Source organism: Panicum virgatum, chromosome 8N (genome assembly GCF_016808335.1).
Source record: "Panicum virgatum strain AP13 chromosome 8N, P.virgatum_v5, whole genome shotgun sequence".
Lineage (NCBI taxonomy): Eukaryota > Viridiplantae > Streptophyta > Magnoliopsida > Poales > Poaceae > Panicum > Panicum virgatum.
The window spans coordinates 47,092,117-47,116,457 of record NC_053152.1 but is presented as its reverse complement, the minus strand read 5'-3'; the positions used below and the strand labels follow the sequence as shown (position 1 = coordinate 47,116,457).

The 24,341-nt window shown below is 41.9% G+C and overlaps 1 protein-coding gene across 1 annotated transcript; it reads left to right on the top strand.

Moving 5' to 3' along the window:
• The first annotated feature begins 16,353 nt into the window (after positions 1-16,353).
• Positions 16,354-20,260, top strand: LOC120685432 (kinesin-like protein KIN-14O). Its single transcript, XM_039967357.1, has 12 exons — positions 16,354-16,873; positions 16,976-17,032; positions 17,249-17,466; positions 17,567-17,650; positions 17,731-17,892; positions 17,962-18,068; positions 18,176-18,363; positions 18,455-18,619; positions 18,720-18,926; positions 19,052-19,089; positions 19,191-19,318; positions 19,407-20,260. The coding sequence occupies exons 3-12, from the start codon at positions 17,352-17,354 to the stop codon at positions 20,049-20,051; spliced, it is 1,839 nt and encodes a 612-aa protein (XP_039823291.1). The 5' UTR covers positions 16,354-16,873; positions 16,976-17,032; positions 17,249-17,351; the 3' UTR covers positions 20,052-20,260.
• Positions 20,261-24,341: the final 4,081 nt, after the last annotated feature.

Here is a 24,341-nt window from a genome sequence, read left to right as displayed (position 1 = left end):
CGGTGAGATGAGCATGATGATGAGCAGCTAGCGATATGATTGACAGACACACAGTTCTAGAGGACGCAGCAATAGCAGTTCCATCCGTCGCGGTCCAAGATGCACATGCCGATGCCGGTCGGGGAATGGAGGGTTAAGCAGGAGACGACCCCGGTACTGTCGCACGACGAGCTGAGGGTGCACGACGACGGCTGGCCCCCCACACCGGCCCGTGTTAGTATTGATCTCCACCAGTTGGCCCAACGGCGAACTGGGCCCTTGACTCGCGTCCTGATCGGGGACGCCCAGCCCAATAGATGGCTGGTGGGCCCCCGTTGCGCAGTGCCATATATAGAGGAGGTGGGGAGTGCGGCATTGGATACGAGGTTTGCCGCCGTCACTGTTCCCTACCCACCTAACCCTAATCCGATCGAGAGGGAGGTGCTGCTGCGACGGGAAGCCCACTGACGCCACCGTCCTCGCCACCGTGAGGGCGTCCCCGATGCTGGACGACACCGAGGGTCGCTGGACGTCCCTGCGTCGACCCCTACCACCGTCGTCACTGCGTTTCACCGGCGATCGTCACTGCACAGCACTGCATCGCCGGACTCCGTCTACACCGACCAGATCCCATCCTCTACTACCCAAACCACACGGTCAGTTCCTCCTCTCTCTCTCTCACTCTCTCTTCCTCTCGAGTTTCTCTCGGTTAACCCACAAGATCTTCATGGTTTATTCTAAGATTCAAGTTCCCATCGATCTACTCCTAGGAGGTCCTAAAGATTTTAACAGTGGTAACAGTTAGCCGATCTAGCGAGTAGATCGAGTTTTGGGTAAAGAAATCAGAATGAAAAGAAGAAGAAAGAAAGATTTTGATTCGAATTGGATCGACAGAAAGGATCACAAACCCTAGCCAAGAAAGGGTCGTGGTACATACCTGCTGCGCCACCACTGCCGGCCGTCGGCCGTGTTGGTCACCACCGCCGGTAGTCGCTGGACGCTGTGCGGGAAAGATGGATTCAGTCATGAATCGAAAGATCCAAAGAAAGTAATTTCGATGCAAATCGAATGAAGGCAGAAACCCTAACCCTAGCACAAAGAGAATCGGCGGGACCCCACCTCGGGCCCCTGCCGCACCCACCATTGCCGCTGTCCCTTGAACGCACAGGAAAGACCACACAGAGGCGCCGGATCTCTGGTGCACAAACACCGTCGCGCGGACAGGGGCATCTGAGCCGCCGCCGTCTCGCCTTGGACATGCGCGCGAGTTTGGGGGCAAAAGGCACCGCCGCCAGGCCGCTCGACGGCGGCGCGCTCCCGCATGGGCGAGCGCGCGCGCCGGCGAGGGGGCCGACGGTGGCGCCGGCCACCTCTGCCCAGAGCCCGCCGCCATTCGGTGGTGTAGAGAGAAAGGGGGAGCCAAGCGGCCACGTTCCGGCAGCGCCGCTTCTCACCAGCGCCAACGAGGGGCGGGGCTGTGGCGGCGCCGCGCCCCTCCGGCCGCCATGGCCGCCGCCGCTCAGCGCGGTGAAAGAAAGGGGAGGGAGAGACAAATGAGCTAGGGTCTCCAAGGAAACTGGCCGCCGCCGGTTTTGATTCCGCGAGAATGGCGGACGACCGTCGGATTCAATCCGACGGCCGGGAGCGGTCGGCGCCCGAGCGGGCCGAATTGAGCCCAGGCGGGGGCGGGGTTTCCCGGCCCAGGCCCAGGTTGCGGCCTGGGTGCGGGGTGCGCGCCGCGCGCAAGCTGGGCCTTGGGCCATTTTCTGTCTGGGCCGAGCGAGGCGCTGAACCGGCCCGAGCAGGGCAAATTGTTTTATTTTGTTTTTTTTTTCAGAAGCATTTCTTCAAATGAATATTGAATAGTTTTGATTCTCTATTCAAATTTGAACCAATGAGATAATTTGTCTTAGAGAATAGTAAAGTTTAAAGTGTTTTTGCTTCTGAAATTGAGTAACCTTTCATGTTTCCGCTGCAAAGTTAAAGTTTCATCCTCTATTTAAATTGGAACCAACGGGAAAATTTAAATAGAGTAGTAGAAAGATAATAATTTAAAGTTAAATTATGTATTGTTATTTTCTGACCAACGTTGATAATAGCAATATTATAATTTTATTATGAGTTTAAATTCAAGGTTAATCTCTGACAAATTTTGCATCAAAGTGATCAATATTTCAGAGAATACATAAAAACAGAGAATTGGTTCTGTAAGAAAGAAAAGTTCTCCGCTGCAATAAAGAAAGATAAACTCAAATGAGTTTTTCCCTGTGGGAAAAAGGAACCTTTAAGTTTAAGGTTAAGAAAAACTTCCGCTGTTGTATGTCAAAGAAAGGATGTTTTGGCACCTTTTTTTGCCATTGTAAGTGTCAAGTTGAGCATTAGTTTGTTTTTATAAGAAAAGAAATTTAAAGTTTATTATGATGTTGTCATTTTCTGACCAAAGTTGATGATGGCAATATTATAATTTTTATTCTTGTCATGTGTTCTATTTCTGCCCAACGGTGATATAGAATTGAAAGTAAAGGAAAGTTGTATATTTTAATTTTGACCAACGTTAAATTAAGACATACAATTCTTCCCAAGTAGAGAGAAATTAACAGACAAAAGTTGATTCCGATTACCGCTACAGATAAAGCTTTGAGGTTACTCAGTTTGAGGTTAAGAAAGAAAAGTGTTTGTTCCATTATGACTTTTAGTTGCTATGGAAAAGAGATGCAACTGTTTTCGAAAAGTTTTTGGTTTCTCTCACTAAAGTTTTGTGAATATTGTAATTCGTTAAATTTTCTGATTAAATTGGAACCAACGAGAAGATTTAATCAGAAAATAAAGTAGATATGCATGTTTTAGTCATTGTGATCAAAGTTTCTTCGTCCTCCAACAACAGTAAAGATAATGGTTGAAATGAGTTTGACGCACGTTCAATTTGACCAACGTTGAATTAAACATGCGTTGCAAATGCCTTTCAAGTTTTATACCGCATGTCGGAAAAGTTTTTGGCACTTGTGTCACTTATATCCTGCATGACAGGAAAAGTTGTGATGGATCATGTGCTACTTGAGTATCACATAAAAGTAAAGAAGTCTGGGGGAGTTTTTTTTAAAGTTATTCCAATAATTCCCATGCACTACTATAGTGGCATGTTGGATAGTGACTTGAAAAGAATCGAAGGACAAAAGAAAGTTGTATGCTAAACAATATTGCAAGAATGACTTGCAAAAGTATAGCAAAATGAAGAACTTGATGAGTTCTTGAAAGTGCAACAAATCAAGAACTCTGAGGAGTTCTTGAAAAGAAACGAGGAAATAGTACTCCCATTACTTTGTATGACTTGGTCATATGAATAAAGTTCTAGTAATGAAATGCTCCTCGTTCACAAGTGTTAAAAATAGTTTCGAAATTATGGCAGCAAAGTTTGTGCCATATTTCGAGGGGGAGAAAGATTAGAAAGACAAGAAAGATTAAAATTTAGAGTGAATTTCCCCGCAAAGTTAAATGCGATGCATTTTAAAAAGCAAAGATGATCTATTAAAGTGAATATGACCGACCGAAAAAAAAGGAATACAACAGTCATAATATTAATACCCCAACAATAAAGTAAGTGAAATTTCTGGAGTTTTCAGCTCCAAATAGGGAGAAAATATAGTTAAGCCTCAAATCAACCGAAAAAGAAAAGGTGGTGCTTGAAGCACCTTACGAGGCTTGTAAAAACTGAACCGAGGCTTGTAAAGAACAAACCCAAACAAAAGTTTGAAGATATTCCATCTTTGCAATAGATGGGATAATCTGGGGGAGTAAAGTATGTCAAAAACTAAGGCTTGAAGAGAAGTGGGACTGTATGTTCACTCCTATTATTCAAGCACTGAAACTGACTCAACATATGTTTTCACGTTGTATGAATGTCATAAATTGAGTTGTCTCATTCATCGACGTGGCGAAAAGCAATGGAAGATATAATGAGACCTAAAAATTCCAAATTTATTTTGGAACATGGAATAAGTTTCTAATGGAGCCAAGACAGTAGGCTATAATGGGTCTACAAGATTGAAACGTGACACCGGAAGGAACATGAAAAGTTGCTAAGCACGACTTATGGCAAAAAGTTTTGTGCAAAGAAAAGAATAAGTTATAATGAGGCATTTTATTCAGTCTCATAAAAGGATTCTTTTAGAATCATAATGCAATTAATGGCATACTGCTTTTAAATTGCACCAGATGGATGCTAGAGCAATATCTCTCGACGGAGATTTGCACAAGAAAGTATATACATGACATATCCAAATGGTTTTGTTGTGAAAAGAAAAGAATATTGCGATACCACTTGATAATATTAGATCATAGAATAGTAGTATCTAAAGTTTTATGAGAACAAAGAAAAGTTGGGTTTTAAGTAAAGGTCAATGCAAAATGACAATTTGCAAATATGCAAAATTCAAAAGATGGGAAATCCTTTTCCTGAAAAGATTCAAAGAAGGTTATTTTGACCTCTAGTTTTGATAAGAATAATATAGGTAAAGAGTCATTCGCTCTAGGAAAGGAAATTCACCGGAATAAAAGAAAAAGGGGTATCAGGACCATCGCAGAAAGCATATTAAGAAAAGAGTTCTAAAGATATATAGTATGCATGCGAGTAAGCCTACGCCTGTCCTATCGTCAAGGGTAATAGTTTTGGAATTTTCAGAATTTCAGGAACCGTTATATGATCGATCAAAAGAAAAAGGTTCCATGTGCTTCAGCTGTTGGAAGCAAAATTAGTGCTCAAAAGAATTTACCCTGACATAGTGCAAGTATCCGGGACATTTTGGCAGAAGTCCAGTCCAGCAATAGATCACTGGAATGGAGTTATAGAATGTTTTGCAATTTTGCAAAATATTGTCAGCCTCATGCTAAGTAAGAAAGAAACATGTACTCTCAAAAGGTTGTGAGTAAAAATAATTAAGTTTTGGCGAGATGTTTAGTGAAGCCCACAGTAGTAGCTAACACTCGCGCTTGGAGTTTTATTGTGGAAAAGCTCCAAAGCAAAATTGTTGTGATTCATGGGTTGTGTACCCAAAGTTGGGTTGTGTACCCAAAGTTTAGCATTATATGAGGCTACAGGACAGGCAAAATGGTTAAGAAAACCATTACCCGGAATTGATAATGGTAGACAACAGCAATATGTCATTCGAATGTTTTCACTCCTATGGCAACATGTCAAGTGTGCTGCCAAACACATTGACAATGGGTTATATGTTGCAAAGAAGAAAATCCAGAATCATATGAAATCATGGAGCACCAAAGTATCAAGCAAGTGCTTGCGGATCTGCTTACCAAAAGGCCTACCGCCCAAGTCGACATGGGTTTTACGGGAAGCCTACGATTTCTGGATTACTAAAGGGCCCAAAGAAAGGTTAAGGTCTTGTTTCAATACAGAAAGGTACATTGTGGCTGTTAAGTCTGACGGTAACTAATAACTGTCATGATGAGGCACGCTCTACGTACTGATCTGCAATGAGATGAGGCCAATAGCAAAGTAACTAAAGAAAAGTAAAGAGTTAAGTTCAAGTTGAGAAGTTTAAAAGTGTAAGGTGAGATCAAGGGGGAGAATGTTAGTATTGATCTCCACCAGTTGGCCCAACGGCGAACTGGGCCCTTGACTCGCGTCCTGATCGGGGACGCCCAGCCCAATAGATGGCTGGTGGGCCCCCGTTGCGCAGTGCCATATATAGGGGAGGTGGGGAGTGCGGCATTGGATATGAGGTTTGCCGCCGTCACTGTTCCCTACCCACCTAACCCTAATCCGATCGAGAGGGAGGTGCTGCTGCGACGGGAAGCCCACTGACGCCACCGTCCTCGCCACCGTGAGGGCGTCCCCGATGCTGGACGACACCGAGGGTCGCTGGACGTCCCTGCGTCGACCCCTACCACCGTCGTCACTGCGTTTCACCGGCGATCATCACTGCACAGCACTGCATCGCCGGACTCCGTCTACACCGACCAGATCCCATCCTCTACTACCCAAACCACACGGTCAGTTCCTCCTCTCTCTCTCTCTCTCACTCTCTCTTCCTCTCGAGTTTCTCTCGGTTAACCCACAAGATCTTCATGGTTTATTCTAAGATTCAAGTTCCCATCGATCTACTCCTAGGAGGTCCTAAAGATTTTAACAGCCCGACCTCTGCGCAGCACACACGATCGAGATGTCACACACACCGGCCAGTGACTCGGTGAGCAACATGATTAACATGACTAATATTTAAAGTAGTATGTCTGCTGATACGTACCTGTGGCCGCAAGCAGGACGACGATGAGGATGGCGAGGGCGGCCGGCGATGAGTTCTTGCGGCGTGGGAGCGCCATGGGTCAATGAGGCACAGTACCCGGCCTGCTTGGTTAGCGATAGATCTCGATCATGCCCTTTATTTATATATGCTAGCTCTCAGCTACAGTCTTGCTAGTCCTGAAGAATCCTACTTCGCTGCCACCCTGTAGTTGACAATCTGATTATTTAGGATCTGGCACTAATTAATTGATGGATCAGACCATAGTCTAGTGCTTTCATCTTTGGACCTCCAATTAGGATACTCAAACTAACTCATTCATCAGATTATACTATAATGCTTGCTTAGGTTTCCATAATCTTTCGACTTCCTAAAAATAGTTTTTTGAGGGCCGGGGTCCTAAAAATATATGTGTGTGTGCTGCACCCTCCTGCTGCTTCCACTTTTTTTTAGAGGAATCCTGCTGCTTCTTCCATCTAAATATCATTTTTAGCCGCCACTTGTCGCGTTGACATTTTCTTCTTGGGCCCCTCGACCCGAACCCGCCTGGGCTCCACCGAGCAGCAACTAGGCCGGAATATATATATATATATATGTATATATATATATGTATATATATATATGTATACATATATATATAACTGGTCTATTTAGCACCCAGTGTGTTGAATAGTTATTTAACGCCCACGGCTTCAGTGGATGGAAATTATGGTGCATGATTGAAAAGGTAGTAAAATATACTGTTTCGTTGGCTTTTAATGTGGTTTGCTGTGGGTCCAGTCATAATGTCGTGGTTTGACGCGGGCCTAGAATATTTAATACAACTTCAATGTCTTGTATGTTATTTTAGCATTGGTTGACCGGTAAAACAGGGACGCCATCAGCACGTCATAGCTTGGCGCTTTTGCTTCAAATGTCTGATGGAGTATAAATTATAATCTGTGAAAGTAAAAAGCTAGATTACAGTTACCTAGGTCGTGGCTTCACGAAAAGAATTTGTTCCATGCATGTGTGTAATCAGGGCTGCCATTGTCCGTGTCTGGCTGAAGTATAAATTAGAGTGTGTGGGAGTAAAAAGTGTTTTCTTTTTATAATTCTAAGCACAGTAGAAGATGAATGATATTGGGCGCTCCCGGCAAGGCGTTATGGATTAAGCCTCGATGAGATCCACGTCACATGTTATGGTCAGAGATCTGATAAATCCAGTTACGTTTAGTAGTATGATCCTAAGTAATTTTAAGATTAGTAGTATGATCATCAGTAAAAGTTAGTTGTAAAAACACGTGCCGGTAAATATTAGTAGTACGATACTAGAAGTAATTTCTGTGGTGTTAGTATGTTTTAGGAATAATAGATCGGGAGTAAAAAGCTAGTTTATTGGGGTCAAATATTTTAAAAATAAACGGGCTAGCGTGACAATGTTTATTCTATATGTGGCTGCTGTGATGTGCGTATTGTGCGGCATATTTAATTTGAATATGAACGTAATTTGGGAGAGATGGGGTTTGGAGTTTGGAGAAACACGGTGGGCAGGCATAAACGTAGATTGTTGCTGGGCATTTAAATCATGTTTGACTCTCGCTAGCCAAGATAATTAATTACAGGACACTGAACACTTTAGCCAGGATGTAAATGCTAAGATTATGTATACAAATGGAAAATAATTAATCTGTTGAAGTAAAATGATTCAGACATAGGAGTAGAACATTTCATCCAAGTGCGTAAAATTATTTATCATAAAAAGTAGACCTCTATTGTTGATGTGTAGTTATTTAATTGAGCCGTTGTAATATATTTTGGGATGACTGCGAGTAAAAATCTAGGAGTACTTAGTGCCGCCAACTCCTAACTATTTGCTTTACGAAGTAGTAAAATCCAATGAAGTGTGTGTTTTCAATGCATACTTTGACTTGGAGCCCCTGGTTTGACGTGGTTGTCGTCTATTTTAATGTAGTTTGATTGTCTACGTTAATAGAGCATTGATTGACTAGTAAAAGGGAGCCATGCACGTGTAGTTGAGCGGCGTTCCAGTCGCAACTCCTGAGTTGTGGGAAATATGCGGATGGAGTATAAAGTGAAATATGCGGAAGTAAAAAATCAGTGGCTCATTGGTGAAAGCAATATACGGTGGAGCCACCGTCAGAGCTTCGGTGAGCACTCTAGCCGCAAAATTACTTAGTTTTCACGCGCGGTAGTAAAAGTGGAATCCTACATGTATTGTGCATCTGTTTTACTGCTTGTTTTATTTGCTGACATCATACGATATTCTAGGCGTGTGTGACGCGATTAGATTTATGTTGCAAGCGTGGTTTATCATCTGGTGCATAAAAAGTTGTCTATTTTGATGTCGTAGTTGTAAAAATCATATTAGCGCGCGCTTTGAGTAAAAAGTTAGCGCGCACAGCAGCCCCCAATTACACCTTAATACTGCATGGTAGTAAAAGGTGTGTCCCATGTCATTTTTTTGTCCTGATTTAATGCTCACTTGACTAAATAAGTGCGTGTTTGTCCAGATTTAATGTTCGCAAAAAATTTTGACCTCACGCCAAGCATGAAGTCTCCATTACAGTTAAAATTGTAGCGAGGGATTTTAGGAGTAGTTAAAACTTGCATGCGTGTCTATTAATGTAAGCGAGATTTAACCAAGTAATATACGCGTGCATTTGTGTTCTGAAGAGATATTCTTGCTGAATGTGGCTGTTTTGTTCATGATTGGATATCCGTGCAGTGCTACATTTAGTTTAATAATGTTGAGTTCTAGAAAATTACTCCATTTGCCTCGAAAGATTATTCCTTGTTTATATGTCCAACTATTACTCCTTGTCTATGCAATTGAAACTATTAATTTTTTTTCCTTTCATCACTAAAGGATTGTACCCCGTGTGTATGTTCGAAGTTCCATTACACCATTCGTAATTTTGAAAATTATTCCAATTTCTTTGGTCTCTAAAGATTATCTCTTTTATAGACAACCAATTAATCCGTACGTTGATATAAACATGATTTTGAAATATTATTATTCCTTATTCCACGTCATTACTCCTACTGGTCTCTAAATATTATTACTTGCGTAGGTATTCGATTACTTCATCTCTATAAAGACAATTACTACCTATTTTATTTACGAGTAATTTCAAGCTAACTGATTTTCATAGAGTAACTTTGAAGGATATGAAACAATTACTCATATTTGAGAATGACGTGGCGTAGAGCGCCGCTGCTGTTGAATCTGTTGACTACCTTGGCTTGAGAACGACGGCAAGGTCTACGCAAGCAGGGTCATTTTCGCATCTGCTTGGGTTGGAAATATGCCCTAGAGGCAATTATATTTTCTTGTATTCATGATTAACAAAGTGTTCCTTGAATATTCATAAATGACAACTTGTATTGATTAATGATTATGTGAAGTATTTGTGAAACTCTTTACTTGTATGGATATTCTAAAATGTTCCTAGTCGGAGTTCATGTGAAGACACACATAAATATGAGACTAGCACATGTATTAGTTGATTGACTATGTTTCACAAGTCATGGACATGGGGATGTCAAACTAATAATGTGGGTTCATGTGAGACATGAGATTGAACTGACCCAACACGAGATGATGACTTCTCATTACACAATATGTACGCTGTGTCCTAAGACCTGAGATCGTCGTATGTACTCAAGATGTGAACCGACTTACTTAGGAGCCATCAAACGTTGCACCGTAACAGAGTAGTCATAAAGGTGGCTTTCGGATCTGTCAAGAAGCATGCTATGAGACATAGTTGGTTAAGATGGGATTTGCCCCTCTCTACAAGAGAGAGATATCTCTGGGCCCCTCGAGTGATTTGGATCAGGAAATGCATGGCCATACTGGGGTTAAGAGTTAACCAAGGATTCCGAATCACAGGATCGAGAAAGAGTTGTCGGCTTTAAGCTAGACCAAATATCGTGAGACAAAGGGAACAGCATGTATATGATATTGTGGCGGCTCATCTGATATGATCTTTACGTGCGCATAGGAGTTGACATGTCTTGCTAGAGGCTACTGTCTACTATTGGGCCGAGTAAGAGTACTCGGGCCATGTCTATTCGCATGTGAGTCCATAGGGTCAAACACTTAAGGGAAAGAAGCCTGATAAGGATGAGATCCGAATTAGACTGGCCTTAGGTGCACTAATGGGCCATTTAGGCCCAATAGGGGGCACCCAAGGTGGGGCCCAAGGCAGCCCACCTAAGAGGCTATATAAACAGAGGAGGGGGCGCCTAAAAACCCTAACCCTGGATGCCGCAACAGTACCGTGAACAGGGTTAATTAATGGGCCGTGAGCAATTTGGGCTTAAAGCAGGAATTAAAGAAGGCTTGCGAATCGGCTCCTGCGTGAGTGTTTGGGCCGTGTGGGCCATGTATCTTTGGGTCTAGTTCAGTTTGGGTTAGAGATAGAGTCCGATTTGGACACGTTGGTTTAGATTGTTTTCCAAGTCTCCGGACTATAAATATGTACCCTATGATATTCGTAAAAGAAGAATGTCATCACGTTTTGCAAACAACAACTCTCGGCGCACCGCCACCCCAAATTCTAGGGTTTCGTCCAAGTAAGCGCCATGCTGCCCTGATCGCTTCTTGCGATCAGGGCAGCGTTGTTCTTGTTTTTACCTTGGTATTACTCGTACTGAAGCGTTTTTGATGGCGGGTAGTGCTAGTTATCCTGATTTTTGTAGCATGATTTTTAGTAGATTCTTCGTGCTTTTGTTGCTTATCATCTACGAACATCATGTCATCTCTGCGCGATCATGTTTTAATCTTATACTAATTCTCGTTGCATGGAATTAGTCGCGTAGAGATGACACTCTGCTCCTTTTTTATCTAGTAGATCTAATCTGTTATGATTAGTTCTTATACTTAAGAATTGGCATAATATCTGCTAATTTAGGCCTTGCAAACGGGTTGGACGATCCGGCGACGTATTAGATGCTTTGCCTTGATCTTAATAGGGATTGATCCGGGAATCGGCTTTCGCTTGTTCTTATGCCTCTTTTCTGGTCAAGGCTCAGTTATATTTTACGCTCGTTAGGCCTAACTACGTGTAGGATGTTCCGATCTAGAAGTGAAGCTTTTAACGTCGTGGATTAGATTAGCTAGATTTAATTGAAGCAGTTATTTGCAGTTATTTGCTTTATCCATTACCATCTGGATATGCAGATCCAATCTGACACCGGGACTCGATCTGCTCTTTAAAGCCGATGCAAGAGTCGTCCCGGGGAGCCGACCACGGCTCGGACTAATGTTTACACGTGTCTGTGCTTATAGGCAAATCGTCAAAGGCACGTTCGCACCCTCCTGATCGGGTATAGATCAGGTGGCACGCCCTGCATCTCCGGAAGCGACGGCGTGTGCCAGGATCTGGGCCATTGACCGAGGGACCGGTGCCAGCCAGCGCCCCGGCAGCCTCCCGGCTCCTCGTGTTGCCTGTCACTACTCGCCGGTGGGTTTTGACCGACAACAGAAATCAACCGAGGAAAATCCGTGCTTGCCATAACAATGATAGCTATTAATTGCGTGATTCCTGAGAGTTTGGAATCGTTCCCTATTCTATTCAAAATGAACAGTAAAATCCATGTATATTTTACTTCAGTTTTGCCTGTCTTTACTTTGTTGGGTGGGGATAATAATTATGTAGCATTGCCGGGTGTTGAATATATATATATATATATATATATATATATATATATATATTTCTGAGGGTCCTAAAAATATATATATTCTACATGTGCTCCAGCCTCCTGCTGCTTCCATCTTTTTTTTTGAGAAATTCTGTTGCTTCTTCGATCTATAGATAGATAGATAGATAAAGCCAACATGTTTGTCGCGTTGACATTTCTTCCTTGGGCCGCTTGGCCCGAACCGGCCTGGGCTACACGGAGCGGCATATGGGCCGTGAATCCTCTTTCTAAACCATTACACTGGGCTGAAACACAGGTCTGAGTCCGTACAACATCTGGTGGGTTGCTTCTCCATAAATTGGGCCAAGTGGGACCGTGCATCTGCCCGCTACACCGGCCTGGCCACTCGCCGAGCCCATTACCATTAGGCTCCTTAGCTCTTCGTTTAATCCCTCCTCTCTCAAAAAAAATGAATAAAAAACGAAAAAGAAATATTTTCTGTGGCAGACTGCTCGTCGTGCCTCAAGAAGGCTGAAGACGAGTGCTGCATGTAGTAACTAAAACCCAACACCAATTCACAAATCTAATTACCACAATGTAATTTACCATAACCTGATAGTACAATACGTGTCCACATAAACTCTGTTACCTTTTCTATTAATCTCTCTAGAAGTTACAGTTGGAACACGCTGTCAAAATTCCTTTTTATCCTCTGTCCGGGGAGGCCTGCAATATTATTTCCAAAAGAAGGATACTCCTTTTGCCCATCATGCCATGCTTGCCCACAGAGCAAGCAAACTGTTCCATGGGAGATGCCTTGCCCAGTTTTGCAAGCCATCCAAATGCAACAGTAAGAACGGCAGGCACAAGCAACCAGCACCTGGGAAAGAGCCAATGCAACCTGAGAGAATTAAACTGCTAGTGCCTAGTGTGTTGTAAAGTTGCTGAGCCAAAATTTTCAAAGGTTGCAAGGCTGTAATACTACTAATCATATCTCCACAGCTAATCCACCAGGGCTCTGGAGAGTTCCAAGGCAAGGGCCAGACACCCTTCTCTAAAAAAAGGGAGAATGTGCAGATCATGACCTAATCATGCATGCCCTAATGTATGTTAGTTTTTACCTTATCCTATGTTCCTATCCTATACTATTCCTAAACCCTGTTCCGGATTCCAGTGGCATGGATCCCAACCCAAGGGCACATGCTCAAGAGAGAGAAAGAGGCAACGTACATGATGATGCCGTAATTAAACAAATAAAAGTAAGTAGCCCCCTCCATGGTGACATTCCTAGCCAGTTTTACAAGTGTAATTTCTTCTTCTTTTTACTCAGCAAACATGTAGCATGAGATCCCAAACACAAACACAATTTTTTTCACTGCAGAAGGCTGCACAGGCAGAAGGTGTGTGTGACCTTCAAGTGTGGCCTCGTATCACTGTGCAAGGCTTGTCTGGCTTTGACTCCAAGCCAGGCCTGCACCAAGCTTTGCATGCATGCACACACAGCACTGTCGAGAACTGGCACTGCACACATGGAGTAGAGAGATGAACTTCTCAGTTCAGACTGATCAACCCAACCAACCCAGCACAAACCCAAGCATTGCATGCATACTGTGACTGCCCAGTGACCTCACATGGGAGGGCTGCAAACTGTTGTCAGCTTGTCCCTGATGTGTCGCCCTCTCTCCAATCTTTCACCTGGTGGTATGGTAGCCCGGATGCTCTTCAGTTTTAACATTTACTCCACTGGACAATTCAGGACAATCGGACAGTAGTAATGGAGTTTGCACTGGGACGGTAACTGATGAGCAGAGTTGTGACTCTGCCTGAACCCTGAAAAGAATACTTGATCTGGTGGTACAATTCATGCCTCCTCCTTATTTTTCTTCTTCTTCAGATTCAGATATTGCATACTGCTACAGTGCTGGTACCACTACTGCTTCTTTTTTCAAGTACAAGAGATCAACAAGGTCCCTATCTGATGCATGCGATACTCTTTTGCTCACATCAATGTGTGAAAGGAACCGCATGATGTCTCCATTATTTGGATTGTTCTGAAAGGAGACAAATTCAGTAGTTAGCATGTCTTAAAAAACTGATTGTGGATAGCAAACCACTGCTTGTCCTAGATTAAAACCGCAATAATGAAGATATGCACACCTGCAAAAGGCCGTAGGGAAATGCCTGCAAGTATGGCATCCAATGCCATTGGGTTGACAGGATAGGGGTGGTTAGTTGTAGGAAGTTTGCATTGGTCCATATCTTAATCAGTTCAAATCTTGGCCTTATTAGGCACACCGCCCTGTTCTTTAGCGTTGGCGTCCACTAACTTGCAAAACACAACCATTAGAGCATCTCCAAGAGACTCTCTATATCCTTCCTAAATGTTAGGAATAGACATTTTTTGGTGAAAATTTATTCTCCAACAGCTCTTCTAAATGGTTATCCAAATGTTGCCTCTTCTATTCCGGATTTTTCGCTAGCCAAAAATAGAAGACGAGAATGGCTCTCTAGACTGGGCACGAAATATAGAAAATTGTTGGAGAGTGAAAGGATATAGAAAACGATTTTTATGCAATTGACTCTCCAAATGATGATTTACAGGGTGAGATTTAGAAATTCTCTTGAAGATGCTCTTACATTTTTTTTTTTGAACCGGAAAGATGATGCTCTTACATAGGAGAGCAGTCTAATCTTGTTATTTTATTTAGGTGATCAGGACATGTTAACCATCTGAACGTGGCAGCAATGCAGGAATACTTAATACAAAGTTGCAGTTTGAGTGAAAAAATATGACAATATGAATAAGAAATCAGGACATGTTACATTTTTGGATCTTCCTCAAATTAAATTTGCTATAATTCTTGCAGAGAATTGCTATAGAACAACAAATCCTTGCTACGGTACGGTATGATAGGACTTGCTACCAGATGATGATAGAATTTCTATCAAGGATACATTTTACTTTTATCAGCATCCAAGTGTTCATGATAAAAGAGTTGTGATGGCAGGGGCAGCCGAATGTGTGGTGATCTTTATCCATGGACTTCTAGTACGATTTGTTTCTTTTTTTTCTTTTTGAGAGAAAGACATTTCACATTCAGAGTCGTCTGATATTTTCTTGAAAAAGGAGAAGTTTGAGGACCAAGGTTCTCTTCTCTTGACTTCTGTGCCATCCCCTTCGTCATGCAAAATTACAAATGACGAAGGATGCTGATGTTGTCTTGTTGCTAACTTTGGTACTAGAGCAATTTGTTGGATGGATCTAGCAGTAAAATATTGTGCTAGTCCGTTCATTTATATATACACGGACAACCCAAATAGAATGCAATGTTTTTTTTTGAGCCAATTTTGTAAGGTTTGTAACCATGCATGTGAAATTCCTCTAAAATGTGTGCATTCCAGCTGAAACATCTGTGGTTCCCCATACCGTCAGAGAGCTTTACTGTGGCGTTTTTTCAATTAAAAAATATAGTGGGGTGCCTTTTTTATTCCCTTCATGTTTTTAAAAAGCGTATTCCCTTCATGTGAGGGAAAGAAATCTGCTACATGCAATGTGGTTTTACAAGGAGTATAAGGGAGGAAAGGGAGCTTCTTTTACTGCCACGTAAGATCTACCCAGTTTGATCCCATTGATTATAGTTCTTCTAAAGTCTACTGTAGTTCGGATCCCTTTGTAGGTTTGCAGTTCCAGAGTCAAATTCGTGGACCATATCTTCCTATCATTCATCACTGGAGTATGTAGGATATTTTATCAATTGTCATGAAAGATTGTCTGGATTTTCTGTGACGCTTCACTGCGCTACAGTGTGTGGAAGAGCAATGCACTTTTGTTCAGTTCATGATCATTCGTTTGAACGAATTAAATGGAATTCTTTGGTACCTTGCCAATATTACCAAAACAAAAAAATGCAGGGACAATGATTCATTTATTATGAACTGAAAGTACAACATAAAAATCATGCCTTGAAAGATCAAAGATACCGCAGCATAAAGCCATAAAGTCACAATGTGCAGCATCATGAAAGCAAGGACCGAGATATGATGCCTGGTCTCAATTCTCAACCCCATAATATGCTCTGTTTCCAATATACCAAGTAGAAAAATAGATCAGTGCTTTTCCACGTCAGCTTTCAAGTACAAAATGAAACAAATTACCAACAAATCAGCAGTTGACTGTATCTCTTTTTCTGCCAAACCTCCTGCAAATCCGTCACACTGCCACCGCTGTCAACAACCAAAGCTTAAATCCAGCAGACAGCACAGCAAATGCAGCTCAAGAGAATTTGACAAAAGCTGGGAGACACAGTATCCACCACAGACGATCCGGCCCCCACCCCTTTGCGCTCCGCCTTCGTTTTCTACGAGTGGTGGGGGCCTGCGGCTCCCTGATCCCCACCACGCCTCTTCCCTGGATCTTCTAAATCCAGGCAACCTCCACGCCACCTAACTGCTTTCCTAATACAAGAATACTACCTATTCTAATGACACAGACACATGCTCTCTTTCTCTCTCTCTCTCTCTCTCTCTCTGATCCATGCACTTCTCCTTCCATCGATGATTTCCCTAGTGTGATATTGCAAAGATCCCTTTCGAGGCTTCCCAGTGTGGTGCATGTCACTTTTTTGGGGGAGGGTGAATAGCTTTGCTTGCTCCATTGCAGGGACTACAGTGGCTTGAGAGATAGGATTCTTCTTCATCTTTGTTCACAGCTATTAGCTCTGAGCTTTTGGACTTTAGTAATTGCTGCCACTCGCACAGCCCAACTTTCGGCATCGAGATCCAAGAAAGATCAGGGGCAAAAGTCTTGGGGCGCCATCATTAGGAGCTAGCTGCATTGCAGAGATTCTCTACTTGGCTGTTGGCTCACTCCTCCAATTCTACTCTTCCCTGTTATCTCACACCTTCAGCCCTCCTCTTTCATACCTGTTCTTGCTCTGGCATTGGGTCAAGTCAAGAACAAATTCAGGAAGCAGGAGATTCTTCTCGAGGTACCAATGCAAAATTCTCTTGTTCATGTTTCTTGCACTTGAGACGGAATCTTCTTCTTGATGCTTCCTACAATCCGTTTCTCTTTTTTTTTTTACCTGCAGAGGTTACATTAAAGGAGATTGAGAGGCAAGAGAAGGCCAAGATGCAATAATCATAAGGTATTGGGGAAGTTTGTTAACCGTTCTTGCCTGTAAAGATTCCATTTCATGCACCCGATTTGCTGTCTTCCAGCCCTGCAGAAGTGCAGGCTAATCATGGAAAAGTGAAGGAATAGATTCCTTCTGCTGTCATCCTGTGCTCATTCTTTTCTTGCTCTGAACCGTTTCAGATTCCATCTACACAGTTGTGCTGATAACAGGTACTTTTTTTTTCAGTTCCATTGGGAGGAAAAAGCAGATGAAGATGTTCAATAGGCTTCTTCTCTGATCAGCAATCAGCTTGTCTGAACTCGGAAGAACAGCTCTTGTTTTCCGTTGCATGGAGAACGAAGCCATGGGAGGCCACGTGATGGTGCCAGTGGAGAGATTGAGCTTGGAGCTCCCGAATGGGGAAATCGTAGTGGGCTACGACAAGGACGTCTCAGCTCTGCAAGGTTGGAGCAGCATCAGTTTACTTTCTGTGAGTTGCGTGTCAAGTGATGGTGACTTTGCATCAAGACCTGATGCAGTTATCTCAATCCCATGTTGTTTCAGAGGAGATTTCAGCTCTACGATCAAGGCAGCGACATCTTGACCGGAGAAGACGAGAGGCACTCGACAAGCTCATTGACCTGAAAGGTACAGTCTTCAATTCTAGATAGCAGTTGTTGTTTCTTGAATTTCCAAGGATCTGAGCGCAGAGCTTGGCCAAAATTCAGGAAGTATTAGAGTCTTCTGCCGGGTACGGCCATTGGTCCAAACGAACAATTTGAAGACCAAATCACCTGTTACTGTCGAACAAGAGAAGATTGCAGTCAAGTCAGTGGGGATCAAAAAAGAGTTCAGTGTTGATAGGGTTTTTGATCAGGAGTCAACACAGGGTAATCTTTCACTCACTTTGTCAATTTTTCTCTTCGGCAGTATGATTCATTTCAGTGTGGTCCATGCAGAGGATGTTTTCCAAGAAGTAAAACCAATCCTCAGATCTGCACTTGACGGGCACAATGTCTGCATTCTTGCATATGGCCAGACTGGGACAGGCAAAACCTACACAATGGTTGGTTGGTGCTTGTTCTGAATAGATTTGAGCTAAACTTATGGCAAATCTGTGTTCCACTCACCTTTCCTGGAAGTTCTGATAAATGAAGGTACAACTGATTGCAGGAAGGAACTGATGGTAAGCTCGGTATTGTTCCTCGAGCTATTCAAGAACTGTTTTCTCTTGCTTCAGAAGACAGTTCATCCCCGTACTCTTTCTCCATAAGCATGCTTGAGGTCTACTTGGGGAGTCTCAGGGACTTGTTGGCACAAAGGCAGCCTCTATTCAGGCCAATGGAATGTAGCACATCATGGTAAGACTATATGCTCAAATTTAAACTATGAAGAAAGACTACCAATTCTCAATCTGGAAATGACGATGTTCAACTTCTTTCTATGCTTCAGTAATCTCAGCATTCTAGCAACTAAAAGCGGTGCTGTGGAAGTTGAGGGGCTGACTGATGTCTCAATACCAGACCTGAAGAAAGCCAACCAGTGGTACTGCAGGGGACGGCGTGCCCGATCAACATCTTGGACAAATGTCAATGATGCTTCGAGCCGGTCGCACTGGTGGGTTGACAATCTGTTTCAATCACAAACTTTCAGTTACAGCTGTATGGTAATTTGAACGGTACCCAATTTTATGTGCCTTAGCTCTGTCTATGTGTAGTTTGACAAGGATTACCATAAGAAGGCATGGAGCCACTGAAGAAGTCAGCAAGCTCTGGCTCATCGATCTTGGAGGTAGCGAGCGGTTGCTGAAGACTGGTGCATCTGGGTTGACAATGGATGAGGGAAAGGCCATAAACCTCTCCCTATCAGCACTTGGAGATGTTATTGCTGCACTTAGGAGAAAGAGAAGTCATGTTCCTTACAGGTAACAGCTGACTTCTTCAGTTAACTTATCAGATAAATTTCTAAGTGTGCTAGGGGGAAAAAGAATCTAACATTTCAGTTACTATTAGTGCTTATGTTCATACTCGCCTTTTTTTCGCCCCGCAGAAACAGCAAGCTTACCCAGATTCTCAGTGATTCACTTGGTAAGGAACATCCTTTATATCAGTTTGGATCTTTTTCTTTTCCAGAAACATTATAACCTGCCATCATGATAATCTGAAATTAATCTTATTCTAAATAACAGGTGATGGTTCAAAAGTTCTAATGGTGGTGCACATCAGCCCTTCCGAGGATGATGTTGGCGAGACAGTCTGTTCCCTGAGCTTTGCAAAACGAGCAAGATCAATTGAATCAAATAGAGGCATTCCAGAAGTAATAAGCATACAAATGCAACTAACAATTGTTACCATATTTGCAAGAGTTTCATTATATTTAAAGATTGTGCCTTTCCATGATGTAGGATCTGAAAATGCTTAAGCAGAAGCGGATCGCAGAGCTTGACAAGGAAGTAAGTAATGCTGATGAAGAGCTAAAGTATCTCAATGAGCAAATAAGGAGAGCAGAGATCTCGCTTGAAGAGAAGAAGAAGCTCAATTCATCTATTTATCAGGCTCTCAGTGATGAGAAGGGGTCACCAAGAAGCACTCTAGTGGTAAGTCACATTGATGCCACGGAGAGCCCACACCCAACTGAGAAGGCAAAGATCAGGGTTTCTCATGGCTCAGTACCTCACTTCATGTCATCGACAGTGTGCAGCCGGCAAAGACATAGTGCGGGAAGCCATTCTGTCAGTAAACCGAGGCTGACAAAGTCAGTGAATAGATATCCAGCTGAGCTGAGTGGGAGCCAGTCATTCAGCTACTCCAGCTGCAAGAATGCAGCCAAGGCTAGGTCAGTAGCATTCTCAACCAGTGTGCCCAAGATGAAGTGCTTGCCAGTGAAGTCTGATCAGATCAACATAAGCAGCAATAGTATCGACTCGACAGCCGCATCAGCACCTCGGCGGAGGGAAAGCTTCATCTCCCGTCCAGTTCAAAGAGCACCGTTACATCAGCACAGGAGAAGGATGTCTAGCCTAACGCAGCCTTACATTAATACCGATTGAACAGTTCTGATTATAACTTGTTTTAGTGGTGAAAGATTCTGAAGGTTGTTTGTGGTTTTCTGGGTGTTTGATGGTGTATTTGTTAACTTCATAGTCCATGACTATTGTAACTATTGGAGGCCCTTCGTCTATTGTTTTGGTTTGACATGGAAGGGCAAAAGGATGTGAGGGATATTAGTAAATGGAAATATAATTGTAATTGGTGCTAATGCTTTTGGTTGTGATGGTTTCGAAATTTTTGTAAACAAAAAAAAAAACATCCTACAGTATCACAACTATAACATTTTGGTTCCGATGCACAGCAAGTATTTTCCATTCCGTTATCACTTTTGTGTTTTTTTCGTCCACAGAAAAGTATATATAATGTATTTTGTACAACAATCCATAGATTATAGGAGATAAAGTTAAAATTAACGCTCAAAAATAGTAATTTCTAAAAGTTACTGTGCTGAGAGCTAGAAAGCACCTCTCGTCATTGCAGTAAATTAGACAAACCACTTATTGATTTTTTTTTTTGCTACACTGATCTGGCTCATCATGTCCAAAACATACTCAGCCCACTAGAAACATGGGTGCTAAAAAATTATTAAGCGACAACTTATTGTTCAACAATTGTTATTGGTTAGAAGAAATATTTAAACATGTAGGTGCTATGTCACAAACAAACTAACGAGTCATCCAAACTAGGAAGGCCACCCGCGCATTTGCGCGGCTAGATATTACTATTTATAACATTACTTTTTCTAATTGTTTCTATTTATTACCCGTGCGGCTAGATATAAGTATCTATTAGGTTACAACCTTTTTTTAATTTTGGCTCTCATAAAGAAATATGTTTTTAGGAAAATCAAGATGTGTTAAAGTGTTACCTCAATTTTGATGAGTCATTTGTCTCCATATAATAATTAGATTTATTTTTCATATTCCCTCAAGTTTTGAGATTGTTCTTTGTTTTAACGTTGATTACAAAATAATTTTGAGGTTTTGAGTGTGGATATATTAATATATATAAGTAAATTTTTTTACTTGTAATTTTATAAAAGTTTACCTTTTATACTGTTTTGATATTTTTAGATAAAAGTCGTACTCAAAGTAATGTTTCGAGAATCAATAATTGTATTTTTTTTTAAACTCCTCTAGGTTTGAATTAGATATCATTTTGAGATAGTTGTAAGTTTGTTTTTTAATGTCAATTTAAAATTATTTAGTTTCATTAAAGTGTACAGTTGTAGAAATCAAAGTATGAGGATTGTGTCAATGCCAAAATGTTTTTTTTTTGACTTGTAGGCAGTATTACCCCTACTCCAATCACCCTCTTCTTCTCCTCCTCCGCATGGGCACCCCTATATCCGCGTGCGTTCCGGTGTCTCCTCGCTCTCGGCCCCCTCCGCCTCCCGGCTCCACCTCCACCCCCACCCCCATCACCTTCTTCTCAGCGCCACCTGCGCTGCCGGCGCCCTCCGCACCTGCTTGGATTAATACTTTCTGTTATGTTATTGTACTTTGGATTTGTATCTTTTCATTAAGGTTATATTTTAATTAGGGAAATAGTTAATTATGTGAATAAACTTGTATACCGTTGGTACAGATAAGTTGTGTAGTAACAACAAAAAAATATGAGTTCTGATGTGCATACCTCAGACTGACCCAATGGAACTTAATTGAATATTTGGTAATAATCTGCGCCTTGTTGTCCGGCCTTTTGAGATCTTGCTTAAACAACATAATATGTATGAGTTAGTACTAACTATTCTGGAGTAGTAGCTTATGACAGTGTATAGTAATCACTCAGCAAATATCATTTGCCCTGCAACTGAAAAGACAGCATAAGCAAAGCTACCATGCATTGGTTATTCAGGGTAGGTAGAGGCAGATGCTGCCGGAGCGACGACGAAAATGTATCAGATTAGTCTGAATTTTCAACGTTGTGAGCATGAGGTGTTCATGAAAAGATAATGTTTTCATTAGATCCAAGAAAGACAAATGCATGATAAACACTGAAAAGTGCCGGTCATTTGATCCAACGTGCTTACCTTTGAGGCTTTGACTGTATCTGTTGTAACTCACTGCTCGTGGCTTTTGGAGTTTTGAATATTGAACTTATTTATGCTGCAATAATTAGCATAGCTGGCTAGGGCCCAACGCACAACTTCCTGTGCGAGCGGAGATGCTTCAGGGAGCTGCATGACTGCGCGCGCGTTTAGTCGTTGATCGATGCCTTTGAAGCCTAAAAAAATGCAACGTCTCCTTGATCCGATCCTGTGCTAGCCACTTGCGCTCATGGTTAATTGTTACGTTATCCTAATAATACTCTCTCTCTCTCATGATCTCATCCCTGCACCAATCTTGATTGATGTTGGAGAAGCTAGCTGCCAGTAGTGATCTAGTACATGTTTCTGTCTATTTGCTGAAACTCTGCTTCCACATTGTTTGTTGCACGGAACCTAATCAGATATCACCTTGCAGTTCTTCGTCCTTTAGAGAGCTCGAGAGAATTGGCCGATTCCATCATTGGCGGTTCGTCATCACGCTAGCTTCTCCAGAACTTGTTCGCATCCGATGGCTACTACGTCAGCTTCCCAGAGTCCTTGAGGGTGATGGTTTGCCTCTTAAGCCTGAGCTGGCTGCCCGGTACAACTTTCGCAGCTGCAAATTTGATATGACGCGATCACCGGCCGGACTCACTGACAATGGCGACGGTGTCTCTCTGTATGACACGTGGGAAACCGGCCTTGGAAGCTCTTCCTGCCGTTATGATCTGCTTGCTTTGCATCACGATTCATGATTACCTAGTGTTTGATAGATTCTATTCCAACATGGTAAAGTAGTCATTTATTTCCATGTTTGATGTTTTGTTATATCTCCTAGAGTCCTCCTGGGCAATTCAAATACACGACATGATCTATCTCGCTATATATCTAATACATATGACATTCTATTTTGATCCATTCAAATATACTGTATCTCTTGGAGACCCGGTGAACTCAAACTTGTACATGATCTATCTCGCCGTATCTAATATATAGGATATTATATCATGACTCCGTTAAAATGTACATGATAATCTATGTTGCCATCATATCACAAATCATTCTCAAACATACCCATAAAAACCAAAAGTTGTTATTTTTTCTAATTTCTATGATTAACATGGTAATTTTTGGGCCTTGAGAGAGATCATGGAGATTCCTTTTGTTGGCCAAATACTAAGATCTTGCCTGATTAAGTTTTACTACTATTCTTCATAAATATTTTTATTTTCCTTATAGTCTGATTGAATAATTGTTTATTATTTAATTTTCTAATTAATAGTATGTGTTTCTAATTCGTACATAGATGAATGATATTTTAGATTAAATTTTCATAATGGCCCTTGGATATATTTTTATTTGGGCGTAAGATATTTTACATTAATTTTTATCGGAACGGTAGTGGGGTAATTTCTATTTTTTCGATTAATATGAGTAATTTATAAGCTCTGAGAGTGAAGGTGGAGATCATCTGCACAACTATTTTGATGTTGTAGCTTGCCCTCACTCCACCAAACTATTGTTCTTGCGATGTTTTTGGACCTGTAGGCCAGCACGTCGCGCTTGGTGTAATGGTGTGTGGAATATAGATTGAGTCCACAACCCACCAACATGGTGTTGCTCCGTGGATGCTGATGAACTCAGCGCTTAGACTTTTGAAGTATGCTCATCTCCATGACAACAGGTTCTCGATCTGTTAATGCTCCTTAAGTCCATTTGCGACAATAGGTGCATTGACATATACAACAGTGCTGTGGTGGAAGGTCGAGACTTTTGAGGTCGTGCTTCTACTGCATGTCTATGTGCTTGGTATTTAGATGATGAACTCATGATTCTTGCTGAGGTTGGAGAGTCATCATCATCACAATGGATGCCCATAGCAGCGGCTTTAATTTCATTGCTGCTCCTCATCATCCTCTGGCGTCGCCTCATGAATCAATATATTCCTCCTTGACATGGGCGTTGGAGCTCTCATGGCATTCCCTTTGGGATCCCCCCCTCTTTTAAGACACTGCAACACTAAATATATCACATCATTCTATTTCTTATCTCTTTATCTCTATTTGGTACTCATAGCTCGTAGCATATACCAAAGTTGTTATGTTTTGGATTTAAGTATTTATTTAATGGTAATGGTGTGTTATATTTATTTATGTGTAAGGGTAGCTCGTAGCATACCAAAACTCTTATGTTTTGGATTTAATTATTTATCTAATCGCAAAGGTGGGTTATATTTATTTATGTTTAAGGATATTTTGGT